Source organism: Entelurus aequoreus, linkage group LG05 (assembly GCF_033978785.1).
Source record: "Entelurus aequoreus isolate RoL-2023_Sb linkage group LG05, RoL_Eaeq_v1.1, whole genome shotgun sequence".
Taxonomy (NCBI): Eukaryota; Metazoa; Chordata; class Actinopteri; order Syngnathiformes; family Syngnathidae; genus Entelurus; species Entelurus aequoreus.
This window is the reverse complement of record NC_084735.1, coordinates 6,249,965-6,275,523: the sequence shown is the minus strand read 5'-3', so window position 1 is coordinate 6,275,523 and position 25,559 is coordinate 6,249,965. Positions and strand designations below refer to the sequence as shown.

The window sequence follows — 25,559 nt, the reverse complement described above, 5'->3', positions numbered from 1 at the left end:
ATGTTATATCCACTATGGACTGGACTCTCACTATTATGTTAGATCCACTATGGACTGGACTCACACTATTATGTTAGATCCACTATGGACTGGACTCTCACACTATTATGTTAGATCCACTATGGACTGGACTCTCACTATTATGTTAGATCCACTATGGACTGGACTCTCACACTATTATGTTAGACCCAATATGGACTGGACTCACACTATTATGTTAGACCCACTATGGACTGGACTCACACTATTATGTTAGATCCACTATGGACTGGACTCTCACACTATTATGTTAGATCCACTATGGACTGGACTCTCACTATTATGTTAGATCCACTATGGACTGGACTCACACTATTATGTTAGATCCACTATGGACTGGACTCACACTATTATGTTAGATCCACTATGGACTGGACTCTCACACTATTATGTTAGATCCACTATGGACTGGACTCTCACTATTATGTTAGATCCACTATGGACTGGACTCACACTATTATGTTAGATCCACTATGGACTGGACTCTCACAATATTATGCTAGATCCACTCGACGTCCATTGCACCGGTCGCCCAGGGGGGGGGGTCCCCACATCTGCGGTCCCCTCCAAGGTTTCTCATTGTCCCATTGGGTTGAGTTTTTCCTTGCCCTGATGTGGGATCTGAGCCGAGGATGTCGTTGTGGCTTGTGCAGCCCTTTGTGACACTCGTGATTTAGGGCTATATAATTGATTGATTGATTGCTCAGTGATATGCCTGAGATCATCGGGGGTTCCGGGTCTTTCAATGTCATACCCCCTCCCTCAGGTGACCCCCAGCTTGTGTCCCAGGAGCATTGGCCCACAGATCGCTCCTCCTGATCTAAACCCATGGAGAGGCTCTCTCTGCTGCCTCCATGGTGGCCTTGATGGCCTTCCTTTTCCCAGCAGCGTGAACACCTTGCACAGTGAGCGGCCAACAAAGCCGTTACACCCCACTTCACTGGGCTCACAGCGTGCCTTCCAGCCTCCTCTTCGCCATTGCTGGACCAGTACCTGGTACCGTCGGCCCTATCAGTAGCACCTGCCGTGAAGATACTGACGTAAGCAAGGTGTCTGGCCTCAACCGAGTTGTTGTGACGTCTGAGTTTTGAACCTTGAGCTGCTCGCCCAAGTCCACTCGTGAATCCCAGTCCAATGCTGAGGTGAGGAGCCCAGCTGCTGGTTTGGGCCCTAACAAAGGTCATTGTCCTCTTGCCAAGATGTTGCTTGCTGCTGTTGTTTTTGGCCACGGCTTCAGCAGCTGGTTGTGCCGCCAGCGGTAGCTTTGGAGCAGCTGCTGAGGATGTGCTCCAGCGAGCCTTTCCTGGAGCCCAGCACACAGACTGGAGAGTCATTCATGCCCCAGAGATGGAGATTGGCTGGCTGGGTAAGACGACGTAGACAGCCTGAACCATGAACTTAATGCGCTGGGGTTCTGCCAGCCTGATCTCAGACCAGGTCACCTTCCTCTCCAGTGCAGCCTCCCTTCAGGACTAGCTGGCGTTTGTCCTTACCCACGTGCCTTCTCCAAGCGAGGTTGGAGGAAGGTTTCCACCGTGCCCACCAGGGACTCTGCTACCTCCCCAGGCTTTCCTGAGCCCTCCACTTCCTGCCAGTTGGCAGCACGATGCCACTTTAGAGTCCTTGGAGTCACGATTGAGCAAAGCTTCTTTGGTTGCGAGAGACCCTGAACTCCTCGTCTGGATCTTGTTGGTCTTCCCAACACAATAAGTGTGAACATGTAAACATAGAAACCTGAGGAGAAGAATTACTGCCAGGAAGTGACGTGACCTCTGTAACATCTAATTCTTATTTAAGTATGGAACTAAGTATATGTTATTTAGCAATTATTATCTAAATAATATAAGACCAAATTATTGTTTTAAAATAGTAGCACATTTGTTACATTCTGATATTTATTCTAGTGTGACAGTCCTGAACTTCAGTTCCTACCTGTTGTTGTTTCCGTTGGGAACGGACGTGGGTTGAAAAGAAAAGATGACTACAGTGCGTTTGAAAACATTTTTTAAAAACTGCCCCAATTTCTTTGCTCTCTGCAGCACTCATCATTAGTTTCTCTTCTCACTCCCTGCATAAAGCAACATCGAGATGACGCAACCACACGTGCTGTTTGATACTGTTACACCATTGGCTGTTTAGTGTGTTCCTCCCATTGCTCACACACCACTTCCTGTCTTGCAGGCTCAGCGTGCTTCATTCATTACCGTTTCTTGCCACCAAAAAAAACACATACACATACGTTTTTATATATTGATATTGTTTTATGGCCCCAGCCCTTTGTCGCCATGTCATGCTGCTGTTCCTCACTGGGAATCTGCCAGACTTCATTTTGTTTACCAATATACTCTTCTGTGCAGCTGCCTAACTCTTTAACCAACTGCTGTGCTCTTTAGGTCCCCGTGAGGAGGCAAATCAAAGCCAAGCCTGCTGGCGCGCAGCCTTGTGGGGTGACCAGCGCCACCGCCAGGCGCATCCTGCAGTCTTTGGAGCGCATGTCAAGTCCTCTGGCAGTAAGTTGTGTTATATATATATATATAGTAGTATGAGTGTGAGATGTGTGTTATATATAGTAGCATGAGTGTGAGATGTGTATATATATGAGTGTGAGATGTGTGTGTATATATATATATATATTATATATATATATATATATATATATATATATATATATTATATATATATATATATATATATATATATATATATATATATATATATGTCTTAATTCGATTATCCAAAAAAAATGGTGCTCGATACCGTGGTAGAGCGTAATATGTGTTTCCTCAATCATCAGGAGATCTCCTGATGATTGAGGAAACCCTCATGAAACAGGCCTGTAGAGATGAAATAGTCTTGTGATTTTTTCCCACACACACACACATATATATATATATATATATATATATATATATATATATATATATATATATATATATATATATATATATATATATATATATATATATATGTATGTATATATATATGTATATATATATATACACATCTCACACTCATATATATATATATACAGTATATATATATATATACAGTATATATATATATATACAGTATATATATATACAGTGTATATATATATATATATATGTCTTAATTGGATTATCCAAAAAAAATAGTGCTCGATACCGTGGTAGAGCGTAATATGTATGTGTGGGAAAAAAATCACAAGACTATTTCATCTCTCAATCATCAGGAGATCTCCTGATGATTGAGGAAACCCTCATGAAACAGGCCTGTAGAGATGAAATAGTCTTGGGATTTTTTCCCACACACACACACATATATATATATATATATATATATATATATATATATATATATATATATATATATATATATATATATATATATATATATATATATATATAAAAATACATACATACACACACACACATCTCACACTCATATATATATATATATATATATATATATATATATACAGTATATATATATATATACAGTATATATATATATATATGTCTTAATTGGATTATCCAAAAAAAATAGTGCTCGATACCGTGGTAGAGCGTAATATGTATGTGTGGGAAAAAAGTCACAAGACTATTTCATCTCTACAGGCCTGTTTCATGAGGGTTTCCTCAATCATCAGAAATCTCCTGATGATTGAGGAAACCCTCATGAAACAGGCCTGTAGAGATGAAATAGTCTTGTGATTTTTTCCCACACATAGATATATATATATATATATTCATATATATATATATATATATATGAGTGTGAGATCCCTCATCATTTGGATGTTTTGTCCCCAGGACGTCAGGAGGATCCCAGCAGCATCACCTCTCTCAGCAGTAAGTTTGAAAAGTCCACTCATGCAATGTTGGCGCTCGCTCTCACCTAGTGTTGTCCCCATACCAATATTTTGCTACCGGTATTAAAATGTATTTCGATACTTTTCAAAATAAAGGGGACCACAAAAAATGTCATTATTGACTTTATTGTAACAAAAAATGTTAGTGTGCATGAAACATATGTTTATTATTGTCATTTAGTCCTTCACTAAAATAGTGAACATACTAGACAACTTGTCTTTTAGTAGTAAGTAAACAAACAAAGACTCCTAATTAGTCTGCTGACGTATGCAGTAACATAGTAACAGTGTCATTTATACACCTATTTTGTACACATTATGAAGGACAAACTGTATAAAGTGGATTATTAATCTACTTAATATGTGCTTATTTTCTGTTTTAACATGTTCTATCTACACTTCTGTTAAAATGTAATAATCACTTATTCTTCTCTTCTTTGATACTTTACATTAGTGTTGGATGATACCACACATTTAGGTATCGATGCGATACCAAGTAGTTACAGGATCATACATTGGTCATATTCAAAGTCCTCATGTGACGTATTTACTGACTTTATAAACATAATATGAAATCTTTTTTTTTTTTTAAAAAGGAAAAAAGATTTTGTGACTCGATGTAATCATAGTAGTATCGACTAGATATGCTCTAGTACTTGATGTCATTACAGTGGATGTCAGGTGTAGATCCACCCATGGCATTTGTTTACATTGTGACGGTGTGTAGTGAAGCATGTTTAGCTATTCCTCGTCCTCCAGTGATAATGATACCTGTAAGAAACGTACTTTATTTGTCGCCATGGAGGCCAGGATTAGTGATTTAGAAGTAGCTCAAACACTGTGGATGGACGTTAGCCTCTAGCTAGGTAGCCATGTCTTAAAGCACCTCTTCCTGAGGGTGTTTCAGTGTTATAACTTCACCTTTATCGTCACTTTTTACACACAAATGCTTCCATTCTCCCTTTTCTGTCTACACACTGTGTCTGCTTGTAAGTACTCTGTGTGTGTGCGCTGCCCAACGTGCTCCTCTGCTCGTAAAACCAGCAATGTCACGACGCGCCGTCATGCCTTTTAGAAAAATAATAATAATACAAATTGGGGAACTGGTACTTTTCAAACGGAGTATAGTACCGGTCCTTTTTGGCAGCACCGATTCACGTAAAATCCAACGGCGCCATGTTAGGGTACCAGGGTTGCGCGTGACGTCATGTCCAGTTGAAGACTAACTAGGGACGTAACGATAAACAGTATTAAAGATAACCACAGTAAAACTAAATGAAAAGGATTGGAAAAACTGTGACTGATAGCTGCTCTTTGATTAACTCAGACTAGCTCGCCGGCTTAAATGCTAACATGAAAACAAGAGACATTAGCGTCTTGAACCTACAAGATGTGCTCTCTTAGCACAGAATGATCGATTGGAGGGGTGGTTGTAAGGTGTGTTCAAGAACCGCTGAAAAGAGTAGGACAACCGAGGTGTAGAACACCCATTAGAAATAAGTGTTAGTTTTTTTTTTTGCAACGCAGTTTTCATTCAAATAAGTGCTAAAGTACATGCCAATATTTCAAACTGAAGTTTAGCCATTAAAAGAGATACAATTCTAAGATTAAAACACTATCAGTGAAGCATAACGAAACATGCAAATAGTGTCTTTTCTAACAGTGTTTAAGTTATTTTAAAACAATCTGAGGATTTCAGTGTGTGTCTAAGTACTTTCGGAGCACATTTAACAATATTGCGATTATTGCTAAGTGTGGTCACAATGACCGTGATTTAAACTTTCATATCGTTACATCCCTAACTCCACACTTGGCGGCCACTCCAGCAGCACTGAGAGTGGACTCAGCCTAACTGCCTCGAGGTAACGTTGCAATTTTCAATGCAACGTTGTGTTATTAAAAACAAAAGTACAAAAATATTGGTACTGTTGAGTAGGAGTGTAAAAAAAATGTATTTTTTAATTAATCGCAATTCTTATTTGTAATGTACGGAGCCCCTAAAGAGACATAAGGGAAATATATTTTTTTCTATTTTTTTTATTATTTTTAAAAAAATTTTTTAGACAATTTAAAAATATATATATTTTTTTAATTTTTTAGACATGTATCTTGTTTAGATTTACTTTACAAAAGAGAAGTGTAAGTTACTTCTCTTGTTGCCTTATTTGTATTTGACTTTATTAAATGTATTTATATTATCATTTGGTGCAGGAGGGGATAGAAAGAGAAAAAAAGGAAGATAGAGGGGGAAATTGTGGGGACAAGAGGGGGATTACACAGGGAGACAAAAACAACAACAACAAATACAACAACAACAACAACTACAATAGAGCAAAATCAGCAAATACGACATTTACAAATATGATGGTGAAAGTAATAGCAAATAAGCAGTTAGCAAAAATAAATAATATAGAAATGACAATGAGCATTATTAGAAATAGCGCTATTGATAATGAACGATACCAATACCAATAGCCGATATGGGCATCTACATCAACTATATGATTTGCCTGAGAAGCTGGACAGGACAAAAAAAAAAAAAAAGACATGTATCTTTTGTGCACGAGATACATGTCCCAAAAAAAATACATTTTTTTTTTTTTTTTTAGACATGTATCTCGTGCGCACGAGAAAGTTTCTCGTAAAGAAAGTTTCTCGTAAAAGTAAAAGAAAGTTTCTCGTGCGCAAGAGATACATGTCTAAAAAAAAAAAAAATTTAAAAACTATTTTTTTATTTTTTTAACATGCATGTCTTGATACATGTCTAAAAAAAAAAATTGAAATAATCCCCCCCAATTTTCAAACATTTTACAAAGTGATCACTGCAGACACACACAGTCTGATTGTATTTCACACGATGATGAAAGTGATATTTTTAGGAACCATTTCCTTTTTCCCTGACTTTATTACCTTCAAATTCAACATGTATGGAAATTAGTTGGTAGATGTACATCTTATTTGATCCTACACCGTCTTCATATCACTCTTAAAGGTGATAGTATGGCACATCCTCAAAGTCTTGAATGGATGTGCGTAAGTGGTCTTTGAGACTCAAATCGGCTCGAATCACGAATTAAAAAAGATATTGATGTATTGTAAATATGGTGAAGTGACCATCCTCCTTCATGCAATGTTAGTCTTGTGATAAAGAATGATTTTGACCAATTCAAAATGTCTTTATAGAACATGGATGGCGGCAGTCTGGATGTGTCACATTTGCAGTCAAAAAGGAAAAGGGTAAGTACACCTGTTTTGTTTTACATCTATGTGGTAAATGGGTGATACCTGTATAGTGCTTTTCTACTTTCAAGGTACCGTATTTTCTGGACTATAAGGCGCACTTAAAATCATTTTTCCCCCCCTCAAAACTCAACAGTGCGCCTTATAACCTGGTGCGCTTAATGTACGGATTAATTCTGGTTTTGCTTACCGACCTCAAAGCTTTTTTATTTGGTACATGGTGACATGATAAGTGTGACCAGTAGATGGCAGTCACACAAGAGATACCCGTGGACTGCAATATGATGGCAGTCACACATAAGAGATACGTGTAGACTGCAATATGACTCAAGTAAACAACACCAACATTTGATATGTTCCATTGAAAATATAGAACATTACACACGTTGCTCAAAAATCTATCAAAATGTTTTAGTAGGACTTTGGTAAGCTATTGATGGATTGTACTGTGCTTCAACATAGGAGTATTATTATGGCGTGTGTATAAGGTAAGACATATTATCTGGCGTTTTGTTTCACAATATTATGCAAAAGCAACTTTTCTTACCTCCTGGTACCTGCTGATCTGTATTTGACATCCTGAAAAATCGTGCGCGTCCGCCTTTGTAGTCGATATACACTCCTTTTTCTCTATCTTCTTGTTATGGGACAACAGGTTCAAACACTGATGACATCTATTAAACCAGGGGTCGGCAACCCGCGGCTCCAGACCACTCAGATGCGGCTCAGCTGCATACTTGCCGACCCCCCCAATTTTCCCAGGAGACTTCTGGATCTCAGTGCCTCTCCTAGTTAACTCCCAGGGCAAATATAATCCTATTTTCACTCTGATTACCAAATTAAGGGCGTGCCCTGAATGCACTGCAGTAATTGTCCTCTATAGCATTTACAAACAGCGTGCCAGCCCGGCCACATGTTGTATGTAGCTTTTACTTGCACACGTAGGAGACAGCAAAGCATACTTAGTCATCAGCCACACAGCTTACATTGGCGGTAGCCGTATAAAACAACTTTAACACTGTTACGTTACAAATATGCGCCACAGCAAAAAATAATGAAAAACACATTTCTGGAGAACATCCCACCGTAACACAACATAAACACAACACAACCAATACCCAGAATCCCATGCAGCCCTAACTCTTCCGGTCTAGATTATACACCCCCGCTACCACCAAACCCCCCCACACATCAACCCCCCGCCCCCTCCGTGCGTCGGTTGAGCGGAAGAGTTAGTGCTGCATGGGATTCTGGGTATTTGTTGTGTTGTGTTTATGTTGTGTTAAAGGCCTACTGAAACCCACTACTACCGACCACGCAGTCTGATAGTTTATATATCAATGATGAAATCTTAACATTATAACACATGCCAATACGGCCGGGTTAACTTATAAAGTGACATTTAAAATTTGCCGCTAAACTTCCGGTTCGAAACGCCTCTGCGGATGACGTATGCGCGTGACGTAGCCCGGCGAACACGGGTATGCCTTCCACATTGAAGCCGATACGAAAAAGCTCTGTTTTCATTTCATAATTCCACAGTATTCTGGACATCTGTGTTCGTGAATCTGTTTCAATCATGTTCATTGCATTATGGAGAAGGAAGCCAAGCAAGCAAAGAAGAAAGTTGTCGGTGCGAAATGGACGTATTTTTCGAACGTAGTCAGCCACAACAGTACACAGCCGGCGCTTCTTTGTTTACATTCCCGAAAGATGCAGTCAAGATGGAAGAACTCGGATAACAGAGACTCTAACCAGGAGGACTTTTGATTTGGATACACAGACGCCTGTAGAGAACTGGGACAACACAGACTCTTACCAGGATTACTTTGATTTGGATGACAAAGACGCAGACGTGCTACTGTGAGTATGCAGCTTTGGCTTTTTTTTGCGTATGTACGTAACTTTTTTAAAATATATAAGCTTTATGAACCTTGGGTTAGGTGAACGGTCTTTTGGGCTGAGTGATTGTGTGTGTTGATCATGTGTTTGAATTGTATTGGCGTGTTCTATGGAGCTAGGAGCTAGCAGAGGAGCTAGGAGCTAGCATAACACGTACCGTACCTTACGTGCGCGTCACGTACGTAACTTTTTAAAAATATATAAGCTTTATGAACCTTGGGTTAGGTGAACGGTCTTTTGGGCTGAGTGATTGTGTGTGTTGATCAGGTGTTTGAATTGTATTGGCGTGTTCTATGGAGCTAGGAGCTAGCAGAGGAGCTAGGAGCTAGCATAACAAACACGCAGGTGTTATTATGCAGGATTAATTTGTGGCATATTAAATATAAGCCTGGTTGTGTTGTGGCTAATAGAGTATATATATGTCTTGTGTTTATTTACTGTTGTAGTCATTCCCAGCTGAATATCAGGTACCGTGAGTATGCAGCCTTGGCTGCTAAACATTCGATAACTTGACCGTATGTGCGCGTCACGTACGTAACTTTTTAAAAATATATAAGCTTTATGAACCTTGGGTTAGGTAAACTGTCTTTTGGGCTGAGTGATTGTGTGTGTTGATCAGGTGTTTGAATTGTATTGGCGTGTTCTATGGAGCTAGGAGCTAGCAGAGGAGCTAGGAGCTAGCATAACAAACACGCAGGTGTTTTTATGCAGGATTAATTTGTGGCATATTAAATATAAGCCTGGTTGTGTTGTGGCTAATAGAGTATATATATGTCTTGTGTTTATTTACTGTTGTAGTCATTCCCAGCTGAATATCAGGTCACCCTCGGCTCTCACAGCATCTTCCCTATCTGAATAGCTTCAACTCCCCACTAGTCCTTCACTTGCACTTTACTCATCCACAAATCTTTCATCCTCGCTCAAATTAATGGGGAAATTGTCGCTTTCTCGGTCCGAATCTCTCTCACTTCATGCGGCCATCATTGTAAACAATAGGGAACTTTGCGTATATGTTCAACTGACTACGTCACGCTACTTCCGGTAGGTGCAAGCCTTTTTTTTATCAGATACCAAAAGTTGCAATCTTTATCGTCGTTGTTCTATACTAAATCCTTTCAGCAAAAATATGGCAATATCGCGAAATGATCAAGTATGACACATAGAATAGATCTGCTATCCCCGTTTAAATAAAAAAAATTCATTTCAGTAGGCCTTTAAAGTGCAGATGTTCTCCAGAAATGTGTTTGTCATTCTTTTTTGGTGTGGGTTCAAAGTGTGGCGCATATTTGTAACGTAACACTGTTAAAGTTTTTTTTTTTACGGCTACCGTCAGTGTAAGCTGTGTGGCTGCTGAGCTAGTACGCCAGCTGAAGCTGCATTCTACATGCGGTCGAGCAGGTACACTGTTGGAGCAGGCTGTAGAGGGCGCCAAAAGCAGTGCCATCACGTCCTGATATCCGGGAGTCTCCCGGAAATAATGAGAGGATTGGCAAGCATGACGCTATCCATTCTTTCAAAACTCGCGGGCCGCCCTAATATCAAATTGACATATTAAAGTGCGTGCCGGTGCGTGTGTCTGAGACCCCTGGTTAACATAGCACAAAGCAATTTAAGCTTTGTATGCGGTGTTTTTCATTTAAAATGTAAAAATTTTTTTTGTGGCTCCCATTATTTTCTTTAATTTGTGAAACTTGCCAAAATGGCTCTTTGAGTGGTAAAGGTTGCCGACCCCTGTATTAAACAGACAAGAAGCAAGGAATCATGCAGAGACAGAGTTCAATTTGGCTCAATGAGGAGAGACGCTTTGGGCTGTGCTCTTAGTTACAGATCCAACCGACGCTTCTTGCACGCTACACCGCTACAACAAAGATGACGGGGAGAAGACGCTGTCGAAGTGGAGGCACATAAATAAGACCGCCCACAAAACGGCGCATCTGGAAGCGACTGTCAGAAAGCGGCTTGAAGATGATGTGTAAAACATCATCTATGCAACATTTTGACCAAAGAACTACCATTACATGTTATGTAGACCAGTGGTCCCCAACCACCGGTCCGGGGATCGGTACCGGCCCGTGACGCATTTGCTACCAGGCCGCACAGATACATTCAATAATTTATAATCGCCCGCATTTTCTCCTACTTAACTTTGGCCAGTCCCACCAGACACACTAATAAGCTTGTAAATAGATGTATTATAAAACTCCTGATTGGAAGTTGCCATTTGTTACATGGGATAGTGCACATTAATAAACATATCAAATGTAAAGGTGCCAAATTGTAGCCAAAAGCTTGTTTCCACCTGCAGTCCGTGACAGGTTGATCAGGAACAAAGTGACCATAGTAGTTAGTGCATAAGGCAGATGGAGAAGTGCTAAATTGTTGCATATAATAATTGTGCTGAAGGAAATAAATACCCATCTCCTTTGGCCTAGTAAGTTAAAGTACTGGTATTATTGCACATCGTCCTATTACATAAGTAGTTAGCAGTAACGGATGTATTTGCACATGTAAAATTGGTCCCAAAAAACCTAACATTAATGTATTTATGTATGAAATATTGCACAAAATATGAATACATCACTTTTAAAAATCTATTGGAATTAATGTCAAGTATTTCTAGCTTTCTTATACTGTATATCCATGCTCTTGTCCTTAAATGTGATTTATCACCTATAACCCATCAGATACTAAAGTCAAAACAAAGCGTACTCCTAGCAAAAATGGGCAAAAAACAAGAGTTTTACAAAGGGAAAAGGCCAGGGGCTCCCACTAACTGAACGTTATGGTGAGGTTTTTCATGCACTTATTTGCTATATCTATCTGCCACACGTAGAAGGCCGGTCCGTGAAAATAATGCCTACATTAAACCGGTCCCTGGTGCAAAAAAAGGTCGGGGACCCCTGATGTAGACCACAAGGAAGTCTTTTACATTTAGAAAAAATTATAATAATATGACTCCTTTAATGCGCCTTCAGTGTTTCCCATAAACTGCCAAGATACCTGTGGCGGCGGGGGCGTGGCTATGGGCGCGGCCACCATGACATCATCGAGTAATTTGCATAATTTACTACAATGATATGATTTTCTCTAAAAAGGCTCAAAAAATGTATACTTACTAACTAATAATAACAGTTTTGTTTTAAAGGTCCATCCATCCATACATTTTACAATATAATTACAACACTTTATGTACATATTTATATACAGATTTGAACAATAAGTTATTCACTGAAATATATTTATTAATTGTGGTTCTTGCAAAAAATATATCTTATAAAATATAAAAGCTAAAATGTCTCTTAAAGCTCTGCCCCTTTAATTAGTGCATACTAAATAATTTAACTTTAGCCTACTACTACAACCATATTATTTACCAGCAACATAAAGTGAAACAGAGGCAGAGGTGTCCTGCCACAGTCAGTAACAAATAAACAGAAAACAGTAGTGGTCAAATACAAATAAGGCAACAAGAGAAGTATCCTACACTTCTCTTTTGTAAAGTAAATCTGAACAGCCTATAGAACAGGGGTCTCAAACACGCGGCCCGCGGGCCAATTGCGGCCCGCGAGACGTTATTTTTCGGCCCCCACCTTAATATGAAAGTTTAATGTTAGTGCGGCCCGCGGGTTTTAAATGAATGGCACTTAAATGAATGGCGCTTGACAACGTTGTGTGCGGAGCTGAAGGAATCTACCAATCACGGTGTGGCCTTAAGTGTCTTCTAGAAACTGTCACGGCATCATCTTTATCTCCATACTAACAGCGTGCCGGCCCAGACACATGTTGTATGAGGCTTCTGCAGACACATGCAAGTAATTGCAAGACATACTTGAGGAACAGCCACACATGTCACACTGAGGGTGGTCATATTTTATTTTATTTATTTTTTAACAATGTTACTAATATGCGCCACACTGTGAACCCACACCAAACAAGAATGACAAACACATTTCGGGAGAAGATCCGCACCTAAACACAACAGAACAAATACCCAGAATCCTTTGCAGCCCTAACTCTTCCGGGCTACAAAAACACCCCCGCTAAACCCAACCCCGCCCACCTTAACCCCCACACACACACCTCTACCCCCCCACCCCCCCCACCCCATCCCACCCCCATCTCCCGAATTCGGAGGGTATGCATTTTGCCGCTTTTCCACGACACCCGCACACGCTCTTCCTCCCTCCCTCTCTGCCTCCCTCGCTCGCCCGCCTGCTCGCTCCCGCCCCCGTTGTAAACAGTCCGGGCGGGGAAGACGAGCACTCCGCCGAAGGAGCGAGCGACAATACAAAAGTGTGGTGCACTGGACCCCAGCGCTGATACTCCGACAGAGAGTCGCTGGGCGAATCAGACGTGTAACACGTTAGTGGTGATGTTAGCCCGTTCGGGGCTAATTGTGCTACCGTGACTGTAAACTCCACGGCTAGGGTGGGAAAGCCATTCAAAGAAGGTGAATTCATTAAAAAGTGCGTGTTAGATTTTTTTTAAGAAATCTTTTCTTGCGGCCCAGCCTCACCCAGTTTCTGCATCCAGTGGCCCCCAGGTAAATTGAGTTTGAGACCCCTGCTATAGAAGCTGGACAGGAAGGACACAAAAAAAAATTTGTAAATTTTTTTAAATATATTTTTATTTTATTTGTGGCGGACGTAATTCTTTCGTGGCGGGCCGCCACAAATAAATGAATGTGTGGGAAACACTGGCCTTATAATCCGGTGCGCCTTTTGTATGAAAAAAAGATGGAAAATAGACCATTCATCGGCAGTGCGCCTTATAATCCGGTGCGCCCTATGGTCCTGAAAATACGGTACTCAAAGTGCTTTGGCACTACTTTCACATTCACGGCGGGAGCTGCCATGCAAGGCCCTAACCACCACCCATCAGGAGCAAGGGTGACGTGTCTTGCTCAAGGACAATACGGACGTGACCGGGATGGTGGAAGGGTTGAACCAGGAACCTTCAGCTTGCCTCCCGCCGTCTGGTCTTGTGATACAAACCGTCATCATCATTTAATGGGCCAGATTAGGCCCCGAGCCTTGGGTTTGACACCTGTGCCAAAACAGTCCAAGTCTCTCATGTTTTGTTCAGGTCTGAAGTCCCTCATAGAGACCATGACGACCCATGTGTTCTTTCCTCAGCTGGAGTCCAACCTCCCCCCAGTGCAGAAGTTGGTGGTTCCTGCTGCACTTCCATCCTCCGCCAACCGCTCCGTCTCCTTTAGGCCGAGCTTGACCCCGGGAGGGCTGAGCCGACCCCTGGACCGGACCCCTCGAGACTCGGTCGGATCCTCGACCCAAACAAAGTGCTCTCAGCAGTGACGGTTCCATGTCTGATGTGTTTCTTTGAAACCTCCAGCCTCGCAGACCATCGCCGCCGCAGCCTGAGAGAATCCCCCCCGGGCCCCCAGCCTACCCCGTGTCCAGCACGCCTGCAGCAGCCAGCAGCTCCGGAGGCGGCAAGATGAAGCGAGAGAGGACCAGCACCCGGCTGTCCTCCAAGCGTGTTGAAGATGAGGAGGTGACCATACATGACACACTACATCGCTGCTAAGTGCTTATTGGACAGCTGCGTTTACTCTCTGACCTCAGGTGGTCCAAGTACCAGACCTTCCAAGCATTTCACTCCCCATCAGCACATCCGCCTTGCCCGCCTTCTCCTTCTCCTCCCCGCAGCCTCCTCTCGCTACCTGCGCCAAGTCCTCCGCCCGCATCGCTTCCAGCATCACCATCACTCCGGTCAGTCTTGCAACATTTCTATTTGCTACCTCGTGTTAGCGCAGTCCCCAAATGCTGTTTTTGTCCCCGTCCCCCACATAGGAGGTCCCTGTATCGCCTGTGCCCTTTACCTTCTCCACGCCCATCGTCAAAGCAACTTCTGCCAGTCCACCTGCCTTCTCCCCGACTGTAAGTACCTTCTCCAGGAATGACATGACAACCTGTAAATATAACAAACTGTTTTGTTGATTTAACATGATTCTTACATGTGTGTGCCCTTCATGTGTATAGTCATGTACTTTACATGTGTGTGCCCTTCTGGTGTATAGTCATGTACTTTACATGTGTGTGCCCTTCTGGTGTATAGTCATGTACTTTACATGTATGTGCACTTCATGTGCAGTGTTTCCCACACATTCATTTATTTGTGGCAGCCCGCCACGAAAGAATTACGTCCGCCACAAATAGATTTTTTTTTTGTTGTTGTTGTCCTGTCCAGCTTGTCAGGCAAATCATATAGTTGATGTAGATGCCCATATAGGCTGTTCAGATTTACTTTACAAAAGAGAAGTGTAGGATACTTCTCTTGTTGCCTTATTTGTATTTGACCACTACTGTTTTCTGTTTATTTGTTACTGACTGTGGCAGGACACCTCTGCCTCTGTTTCACTTTATGTTGCTGGTAAATAATATGGTTGTAGTAGTAGGCTAAAGTTACATTATTTAGTATGCACTAATTAAAGGGGCAGAGCTTCAAGAGACATTTTAGCTTTTATATTTTATAAGATATATTTTTTGCAAGAACCACAATTAATAAATATATTTCAGTGAATAACTTATTGTTCAAATCTGTATATAAATATGTACATAAAGTGTTGTAATTATATTGTAAAATGGATTTATGGATGGACGTTTAAAACAAAACTGTTATTATTAATTAGTAAGTATACATTTTTTGAGCCTTTTTAGAGAAAATCAAACCATTGTAGTAAATTATGCAAATTACTCGATGATGTCATGGTGACCACGCCTATAGCCACGCCCCCACCGCCACAAGTATCTTGGCAGTTTATGGGAAACACTGAATAGTATATGTCAACGAGATGACTTGTGAATGCTCCAATGCTGATGTTGAAGTGAAATGCTGACAGAATGTAGTACGAATGTAAAAATGGTTTGAATGATGAAGAGTTTGACTTCCCCAGGAAAAAGGGAATTTAGTTTGGAACTTGGGAAAGTGTTTAGTTAGAATGTGCAGGATGAGTGGAATGTGTTGATGTTGGAATGGTTTGAACAGCTTGAAAAATGTCCCATTGATTTCACTGGGAACTTCCTGGAATTTTTGGGAAAAGCGGGGAATTTTTTTGAAAATGATTAGGAGCACGAATGTCCTACATGAGCTGAATTGGTTGGTGCTTGAATTGCTTAAATCAGTCTAGAAATGTTGAAGTAGTAACAGCTTTTTAATTGAGGAATGGTATTACGGAATTTCGGCAAAAGCGGGAATTTTTCCAGTTCAAAAAACAACTTGGTTTTTTGTCCTGACTGAGAGGAATGTTTGGACAGTGGAACGGTGAAAGGAGGCATCACACTGAAAGCGGCTGGAAATAAGGTTAGAAAAAAAACAGACTTCCTAGAAATTTGTTGAACATGGAAAAATGTTAGTTTGAATGTCCAGGATGAGTTGAAGGGGGAATGGTTCGGTTGAAAAATGTGGCAATTGCGGAAGTTTGAAAAAATGGATAATTCATTTTGAATGGGGAAAATGTCCCTAAAGACTGGAAATTCTAGGAAATCGGGGTTGTTGTTTTTTTTTTAGAATTGTTAAAAGGGTAGAACACAATTCCTTAACAGGCTGAATATTTTGAAGTTTGAATCAGATTAACTAATGTGGGAGTTGTGGAACTTTGATAAATGTCCCATTCTTTTCAATGGGAATTTCATGGAAATTTGGGACGCGCTAACAGCTAATCACGTAACAGTATCAACCACCAAGCCGTATTTTTGTCTCGTTGTGAATTCTCTGCATGGAGTGCGAACAGACACTGTAATATTTTTATATATCAAACCATAACCAAAACTAGTCTTTAGTTTTTGTCGGCGTTAGTGTGGCAACATCCTGGCACTTCCAATTTGTCGGTTTTTAATGAGCAGCTAATCAAACTACTCTGTGTAGCGCTGCTTATACACTACTGCCATCTAGTGTCTCCAAACTGCAACTACCTTCAAATCTACTGCAATGATTTCACCACTTTAGCTGCGCTCCTCTAACCTGCCGACCAGACATACCCTTGGTACCTTGCCAATTGTATTACTGTATTTATTGGCAGGCTTAGATAGTCATAAAAAATGTCAATAATTATTTATATCGATCAATATAAAAAACATATATCGTAATATAGTTTACGGCCATATGGCCCAGCCCTATATGTAATTACTAATAACCCTGATTTGTTTTTAGATACACGTATAAAAAATATTTTAGCTTTTTTTTTTTACAGCAAATATATGCAAATGAAATGATGCTGTCATGTTGACGCCACACTGGCCACGCCCCCACCGCTACAAGTAAACTAGCAATCTGTGGTAAACACTGATTTTAATACCTCCGAGGACAAAGCTACGAATAATGGGAGACCGGGCTTTCTGCTCTGCCGCTCCCAGTCCGTGGAACGCTCTTCCTGACCACCTGAGGGCTCTACAGACTGTGGATGCTTTTAAAAAAAGGCTTAAAAACCCTCTTTTTAAAAAAAACTTTTTTTAAATATATGCGTACTAGTTCTAGCTATTAAGCTGTTCTAGTTTTTATTTTTACTATCTTTTTTGTTGTTGTTTTAATACACTGCAGCACTTTGAGGTTGTTTTCTCAATGTAAAGTGCTTTTTACAAATACATTCTATTATTATTATTATTAATACATTTAGCACGGCGCTTTGATCTAAAGTAAGTCCTTAAAGTGCTAGAATAGACTCACTAAAAGATAGGGATGATGTTTGATGAGAAATTATCGAGTTTGAGCCTATTATCGAATCCTCTTATCGAATCGATTCCTTATCGATTCTCTTATCGAGTCCAGATTGTTGTATATGGAAAAAAACACACAATATTTGGTTTAACAAAAGCTCACTTTTATTATATAAGAAAAAAATAAAATCTAATAAATAAATAAATATTGACTGTTACCCCCCTAAAAAAATAAAATAAAATTAATACATATTGACTGTTGTTACCCAAAGTATATTAAGTGGGATTTTTCAGAAAAACAAATATATACAGTAACACAAAAACAAGCTGTCTCTGTGATCACTATAGGTGTATAAATAATAATATAGTGTTAAATAAAATCAGTCACTTGGGCACAAAACTGAAAATAATACAGCTCTCCAAAAAGTGCACTTCTGCTGCTATTTGACATAACTGTTTGTTATGATGCTTTGACATTTTTGCACTTTATTTCTTTATTGAAAGAAAATTCTATGAAGAGAAAAGTTGTTTGCAAATGTGGTTACAATGCTAAAAAATGAAAAGTTAAAGCTAAAAAAAGAAATACACTTTATTGAGTTAAAATCTTTCTTTATAGGGGGAAAGCTGTGATGTTATGAGCTAGGAATATAACAACTACACTACCCAGCATGCAACGGGAGTGACGAGCATGCGCGGTAGCCCCGAGAAGTGTTGTTGCATGTCGCCACCCGGCAGCTAAGAATGAGGTTATGAGCACGCTGTGAAAGTAAACGTCAAGAACTCAGCCAACACGCCTCGTCTGCATTATTTATAATTAGACAGACAACACCTATACAGTGTGATTTTGGAACGTTTACAAGGAAAGAAAAACAAAAGTTAAAAAAGGGAGGTGTGTTTTATGTGCTGCGGTTGCTTTAAGAAGGTTGCGACAGCTGCCGTAAAGGAGGTGCGTTGCTAGGCTTGTTGCTATGTTTCCGGTTGGTGGTAAAAGTGTTGGTCATGTGTTTGTACCCTGCTCAAATCTCTCAGTAAAGTTATTCATTGGATTATACCTTTTGTTTTGAACTTTATTACACCTTGGAGCGCTTTTTCCGGTCCATTGTTTTTCCTGCTTTCCCTATCTGCGCCTAATGACTGAGCTACGTGACGTCATTTCTTGTGATGTCTCAAGGGGCATTTCTGGTCGGGACGGGATTCGTTCCGAGGGATTCGAATAAAGAACCAACTCTTTTTCTTTACTATAGTGGTCTCGATAACGGGTACGAGTTCTCAAAAAGGGATTCGAGTCCGAGAACTCTGTTCTTTTCTTATCGAAAAACCGGTTTCGAGTATCATCCCTACTAAAAGAGGTACTAACTGCTTGTTCTGACCTCTACAGGCCGGATTCACGTTCAGCGCTCCTGTCACAAAGCTGACTCCCGCCATGTCAAACGGGAAGCTGGCCACACCCACTGCAACTCCAGGTAAACAGGTGTATTTGTCTCGTTGCTGAGACAGGGTTTCTGTGGGTCGTTAAAAAGCATTCAGTCATTTGGAGGATTTGGAGAAAATTCAAATTTTGTCGTGTGCCTTTGACTATTTCTACTAACAATCTGGTGGATTTCAGTGAGAGCCGCAAGCCCAGAAGACTTTGAAGGACCTTTCAAACCGGCCAAGACCCTGAAGCAAGGCAGCGTGCTATCCATCCTGAAAGCACCTGGTCAGAAGCGCTCACACTTCAACTTGTTTCCTAGCAGAAATGTCAACAACGCTGTGTCTCTGTGGCCCAGGCTTTGCTTCAACCACGGCGCAGAAGTCCCCCAGCTCTGATGACTCTCTCCAGAAGACCTCCACACAGTCCTCCTCCACAGGCCTCAGTGACTTGTTCAAAGCTCCCGCTGGCTGGAGCTGTGACGTCTGCTTGGTACAGAACAAGCCCACGGAAACAAAATGCGTTTGCTGCGCGGCGGCCCGGCCGGGCTCCTCTCCCCCGTGCGAACCGACAAGCCCCGCCTCCTCGGGCCTGAAGAGCGGCATGGCAAACGCAGCGTTTGGCTCGCTGTTCTCCAAACCGACAGGATCCTGGGACTGCGACACGTGTCTCGTCTTCAACAAGGCGGACGCCGTCAAGTGCGTGGCCTGCGAGACGGCCAAGCCCGGGACGGGCCTCAAGCCCCCACCTTCTTTCTTTTCCGCCTTCTCGGCTGTAAAGGCCGCGCCCAACCCCTCCACGCCAGCCTCCTCTGCGCCGTTTGCAGGGTTCGGAGAGTTGAACAAGCCGGAGGGGTCGGAGTGCGACGTGTGTTTGATTCCCAACAAGGCGGAGGATACAAACTGTGTAGACTGCACCAGCACCAGAGCAGGTACGCTGGAGCGCAACACTCCTTCTCTCTGCAGTCCTTTTAACCTCAACATCTTCCACGCAGGAGCCTCTTCTACCGCCAACAGCACTCCCTTCTCTGGCTTTGGGGACAAGTTCAAGAAGCCAGAGAACTCTTGGGAGTGTGACGTCTGCATGGTGCAGAACCAGGCTGGCGATGTCAAGTGTGTTGCCTGTTCGGCAGCCAAACCTGGAGCTCAAGTGGAGGCCAAAGGTAACACACACCAGGGCTTGTAGCACCGCTGCTACTAAATGACAACAATTAGCGTAGAACTGGGTTTTTCAACCACCAGATTATCTAATTTCACCTATTTGGGGTAAAAAAAATTTTTGCAAAGCGGTAATTATACTCTGCAAATAATGTGCCGTTGTTGAGTGTCGGTGCTGTCTAGAGCTCGGCAGCGTAACAATGTAATACTCCTCCATATCAGTAGGTGGCAGCCGGTAGCTAATTGCTTTGTAGATGTCGGAACATGGTTTGTCGTGATCCCAATATGCAGATGACAGTGGGAGGCAGCATGCAGGTGAAAAGGTATCTAATGCTAAAACCAAAAATAAAAGGTGAGTGCCCCTAAGAAAAGGCATTGTAGCTTAGGGAACAAATCCAAACCTGAACTGGCTACAAAAGTAAACAAAAACAGAATGCTGGACGACAGCAAAGACTTACAGCGTGCGGAGCAAAGACGGCGTCCACAAAGTACATCCAAACATGACATGACAATCAACAATGTCCCCACCAAGAAGGATAGCAACAACTTAAATATTCTTGATCGCTAAAACAAAGTAGATGCGGGGTATAGCACTCAAGGAAGACATGAAACTGCTACAGGAAAATGCCAGAAAAAGAGAAAAAGCCACCAAAATGGGAGCGCAAGACAAGAAGTAAAACACTACACACAGGAAAACACCACAAAACTCAAAAAGTCAGGGTGTGATGTGACAGTACACCTACTTTGAGACAAGAGCTATAGTGATGCATGCTTGGTTATGCTTTAAAGTCATATCCAACAATTGCGACAACGACTTTTTACTGTCAACTGAGTTTCGTTTTTTAATGTTTTCTGCTGGTGGTGTGCCTCCGCCTTTTTTCGATGAAAAAAATGTGCCTTGGCTCAGAAAAGGTTGAAAAACACTGTTGTAGAATGTCTTCAATATCATTATTAAAGGGGAACTGCACTTTAAAAAAACAAAAAATTGCCTATCGTTCACAATCATTGTGAGAGACTTGACAATGTTTTTGTGTATGCATTCTGAATATAAAATAAATGCGATCAAAAGTCCGCTTACAATGGAGCCTAGGCGAGTCGCTTTACTCTGCCTATTAAAGCCCTTAAAAACATGCAAACACCTCCATAAGGTTTTATACACATGATGTAAATATATATGTCATGTAGTAACATTCATAACAACATGTAATATATACATGATGTAAGTATATATGTCATGTAGTAACATTCATAATAACATGTAATATATACATGATGTAAGTATATATGTCATGTAGTAACATTCATAATAACATGTAATATATACATGATATAAGTATATATGTCATGTAGTAACATTCATAATAACATGTAATATACACATGATGTAAGTATATATGTCATGTAGTAACATTCATAATAACATGTAATATATACATGATGTAAGTATATATGTCATGTAGTAACATTCATAATAACATGTAATATACACATGATGTAAGTATATATGTCATGTAGTAACATTCATAATAACATGTAATATACACATGATGTAAGTATGTCATGTAGTAACATTCATAATAACATGTAATATACACATGATGTATGTATATATGTCATGTAGTAACATTCATAATAACATGTAATATATACATGATGTAAGTATATATGTCATGTAGTAACATTCATAATAACATGTAATATACACATGATGTAAGTATATATGTCATGTAGTAACATTCATAATAACATGTAATATTCACATGATGTAAGTATATATGTCATGTAGTAACATTCATAATAACATGTAATATACACATGATGTAAGTATATATGTCATGTAGTAACATTCATAATAACATGTAATATACACATGATGTAAGTATATATGTCATGTAGTAACATTCATAATAACATGTAATATACACATGATGTAAGTATATATGTCATGTAGTAACATTCATAATAACATGTAATATATACATAATGTAAGTATATATGTCATGTAGTAACATTCATAATAACATGTAATATATACATAATGTAAGTATATATGTCATGTAGTAACATTCATAATAACATGTAATATATACATGATGTAAGTATATATGTCATGTAGTAACATCTAATATTTACCTATTTGGATCATGTTAGACATACAAGGCGCGGTAATTTTAGAAGTGCATCACATTTGCTATTTTTTTTTAACATCACTGATTATTAGACTTCATGAGAGCCAACAAACATAACAAAACATCACTTACTGGACAATGTCTGCAGTCATTAAGATGCCGACTGCTAGGGTGTTCATATATTCCCATTTAGATGAAAAATGACTCATCATCCTCGCCAAGAAAAGGGAGGTAGAGCCAAGTTCCTTTTTGTGTCGTCGCCATTTCCAAGTCTAAATTGGCTGTCAAAGTGGACCAACGTGTCAGAATATGTCCTCATCCTTTTACTATCCAAGTGAGAGGCATGATTTATGATCTACAATACATTTCCAGCTAGCGAGGTAACCCCAGACCACTCGATGATGTAAACACGACACACAAGCACAATATGCTGCTAGCCTGCTAAGCTAACAAAAAACAGCTGAAACTAAAATGGCTGTAAGAGCGTGAACTCGCTGATGTCAAACGTCACTCGGCCACACTGACACTTATCTTAACTGCATTATGCCAGACATTTGAAGTTAATTGTTTAAATAACACAATTTATTTGCCTAAGAATTATTTTTTTGGGTAAAGTAAGGAGTAACTATAATGAATAACTTTTTTAAAAGTAATTTTCAGAACACAGCATCGTGAAGCACTTGGCAGGTTAGAGTTCCTGGCTAACAACTTTGTGTGTACGTACTATAATCATGTTCAGTGTTTCCCATAAACTGCCAAGATACCTGTGGCGGTGGGGGCGTGGTCAACATGACATCATCGAGTAATTTGCATAATTTACTACTATGATATGATTTCCTCTAAAAAAGGCTCAAAAAATGTATACTTACTAATGAATAATAACAGTTTTGTTTTAAACGTCCATCCATTCATCCATTTTACAATATAATGACAACACTTTATGTACATATTTATATACAGATTTGAACAATAAGTTATTCACTGAAATATATTTATTAATTGTGGTTCTTACAAAAAATATATCTTATTAAATATAAAAGCTAAAATGTCTCTTAAAGCTCTGCCCCTTTCATTAGTGCATACTAAATAATTTCACTTTAGCCTACTACTACAACCATATTATTTACCAGCAACATAAAGTGAAACAGAGGCAGAGGTGTCCTGCCACAGTCAGTAACAAATAAACAGAAAACAGTAGTGGTCAAATACAAATAAGGCAACAATAGAAGTATCCTACACTTCTCTTTTGTAAAGTAAATCTGAACAGCCTATATGGGCATCTACATCAACTATATGATTTGCCTGAGAAGCTGGACAGGACAAAAAAAAAATGTATTTGTGGCGGACGTAATTCTTTCGTGACAGGCCGCCACAAATAAATGAATGTGTGGGAAACACTGATGTTTATTGTGTGTGTGTCCTATAATCATGTTTATTGTCATCAGAATGATCAGTGACACTTCCGCGGCAATCACCTGTCCATTCGGTTATGACATTGGTTTATTTCAAACATGCGATGTAGGTTGATTTAGTTTTGGATAAAAATGCTAATTGGAGGGTAAAAATCTGTATTCGCATGTGCTAATTTTTTTAAAAAAAATTCAATACTTGCACGACCTATTTTTAGTCGCAGATGCGAGTAAATTACTCGCACTGTAATAATAATAATAATAGATTTTATATGTAAAAAGCACTTTACATTGAGTAAACAACCTCAAAGTGCTACAGTGTATTAAAAAAAATAAAAAGATAATAAAAACTAGAACAGCCAAATAGCTAAAACTAGTATGCATATATCTTTAAAAAAAGGCTTTTTTAAAAAGCATCCACAGTCTGTAGTGCCCTCAGGTGGTCATGGAGAGCGTTCCACAGACGTTCCATTGTTCGTAGCTTTGTCCTCGGAGGTTGGAGGAGGTTAGCCTGTCCGGAGCGGAGGTGTCGTGTGGAGGATTTGAGGGTGAGCAGTTCTTTGAGGTAGAGGGGGGCATTTCCATGGAGGCACTGGTGGGTTAGTAGGGAGACTTTGAATTCAATCCTGAGTGGAATAGGAAGCCAGTGAAGGGATTTGAGAGTTGGTGTGATATGATCGTTATTTCCGCACTCTCATCAGGATCCTAGCAGCACTATTGTGTATGTATTGCAGCTTCTGGATGTTTTTGCTGGGGATCCCCACAAGAAGTGCGTTGCAGTAGTCTAGACTGTACAGTTTTGCACACGTCTCAATCAGTGGAAATCTACACACACTTTGTTTTTTTGTCCAGCTTTAGGTTCATCTTCTACCTCAGAATCTGGAGTTTCTTCGTTCGGTGCGTCAAACTCTACCTCCGGAGGGTTCAAGTTCGGGGTGGCCGCTTCAGAACCCTCCTCGTTGTCGTCGGGAGGATTCAAGTTTGGCACCTCGTTTGGAAGCCTCTCATCAGAAGCCCCCTCTAAAGACTCCGTGTCATCGGGGTTCAAATTCAGCGGCCCGTCTGAAGGCTTTAAGTTTGGTGTTTCCTCCTCCGAGGTGGAGGAGGACAAGAAGGCGGAGCAACCTGCTGCAGGATCTGACTTTAAGTTCGGAGGTAGCGGTGGGATCATGTTTGGAACTGGACCCTTTACCAAGGAGAGCAGCCCCTCCAAGACCAACTTCAGCTTTGGCCTTTCCAAGCCCGGAGAGCCAACACCAGATGCCCCCCCCACACCCTCGGTTACAGCGCCACCCCCTGCTTCCTCCTGCAATGTCAGCACATCAACCAGCACCCCCACGGCCACCACTGCAGGGTCCGTGTTTGCACGGCTGGGCCAGCCCGCCCTGGCCGCCTCCACGCCGCCAACGGGACCTACTTTTGGATCGTTACCCGCCGACAGCAAACCACCCACGTTCGCATTCGGGAAGCCCGAGGAGAAGGAGGACGTGCTGGCCTCCTCCACGCCGTCTGCCTTCCTGTTTGGCGCCGCTAGTAAGGATAGCGACAACGCACCTTCCGCTTTGGGGGGCTTTTCTTTCGGCAAGCCGAGCGCGCCGGTAAAGCAGGCCCCGCCCACATTTGCCTTCGGCAAACCAGCTGACAAGAGCGACAGTTTGAATGCGGAGGCTCCTAAGCCATCTTTTAGTTTTGGACAAAGTGCTGCAGGTACAGACTTGTATGTTGTTGTTGTGAAAATGTGGCTTCC

The 25,559-nt window shown here is 40.8% G+C and overlaps 1 protein-coding gene across 2 annotated transcripts in view; it reads left to right on the top strand.

Moving 5' to 3' along the window:
• Positions 1–25,559, top strand: part of LOC133650064 (nuclear pore complex protein Nup153-like) — a 61,581-nt gene that overhangs the window by 27,342 nt on the left and 8,680 nt on the right. For both annotated transcript variants that reach the window (XM_062046861.1, XM_062046860.1), the window contains exons 6-17: positions 2,433–2,549; positions 3,831–3,869; positions 7,073–7,126; positions 14,167–14,307; positions 14,384–14,545; positions 14,617–14,763; positions 14,845–14,931; positions 19,085–19,169; positions 19,313–19,405; positions 19,476–20,048; positions 20,112–20,279; positions 24,665–25,519. In XM_062046861.1, the coding sequence (XP_061902845.1) occupies positions 2,433–2,549; positions 3,831–3,869; positions 7,073–7,126; positions 14,167–14,307; positions 14,384–14,545; positions 14,617–14,763; positions 14,845–14,931; positions 19,085–19,169; positions 19,313–19,405; positions 19,476–20,048; positions 20,112–20,279; positions 24,665–25,519 (2,521 nt within the window). The remainder of the gene's footprint in view (positions 1–2,432; positions 2,550–3,830; positions 3,870–7,072; positions 7,127–14,166; positions 14,308–14,383; positions 14,546–14,616; positions 14,764–14,844; positions 14,932–19,084; positions 19,170–19,312; positions 19,406–19,475; positions 20,049–20,111; positions 20,280–24,664; positions 25,520–25,559) is intronic.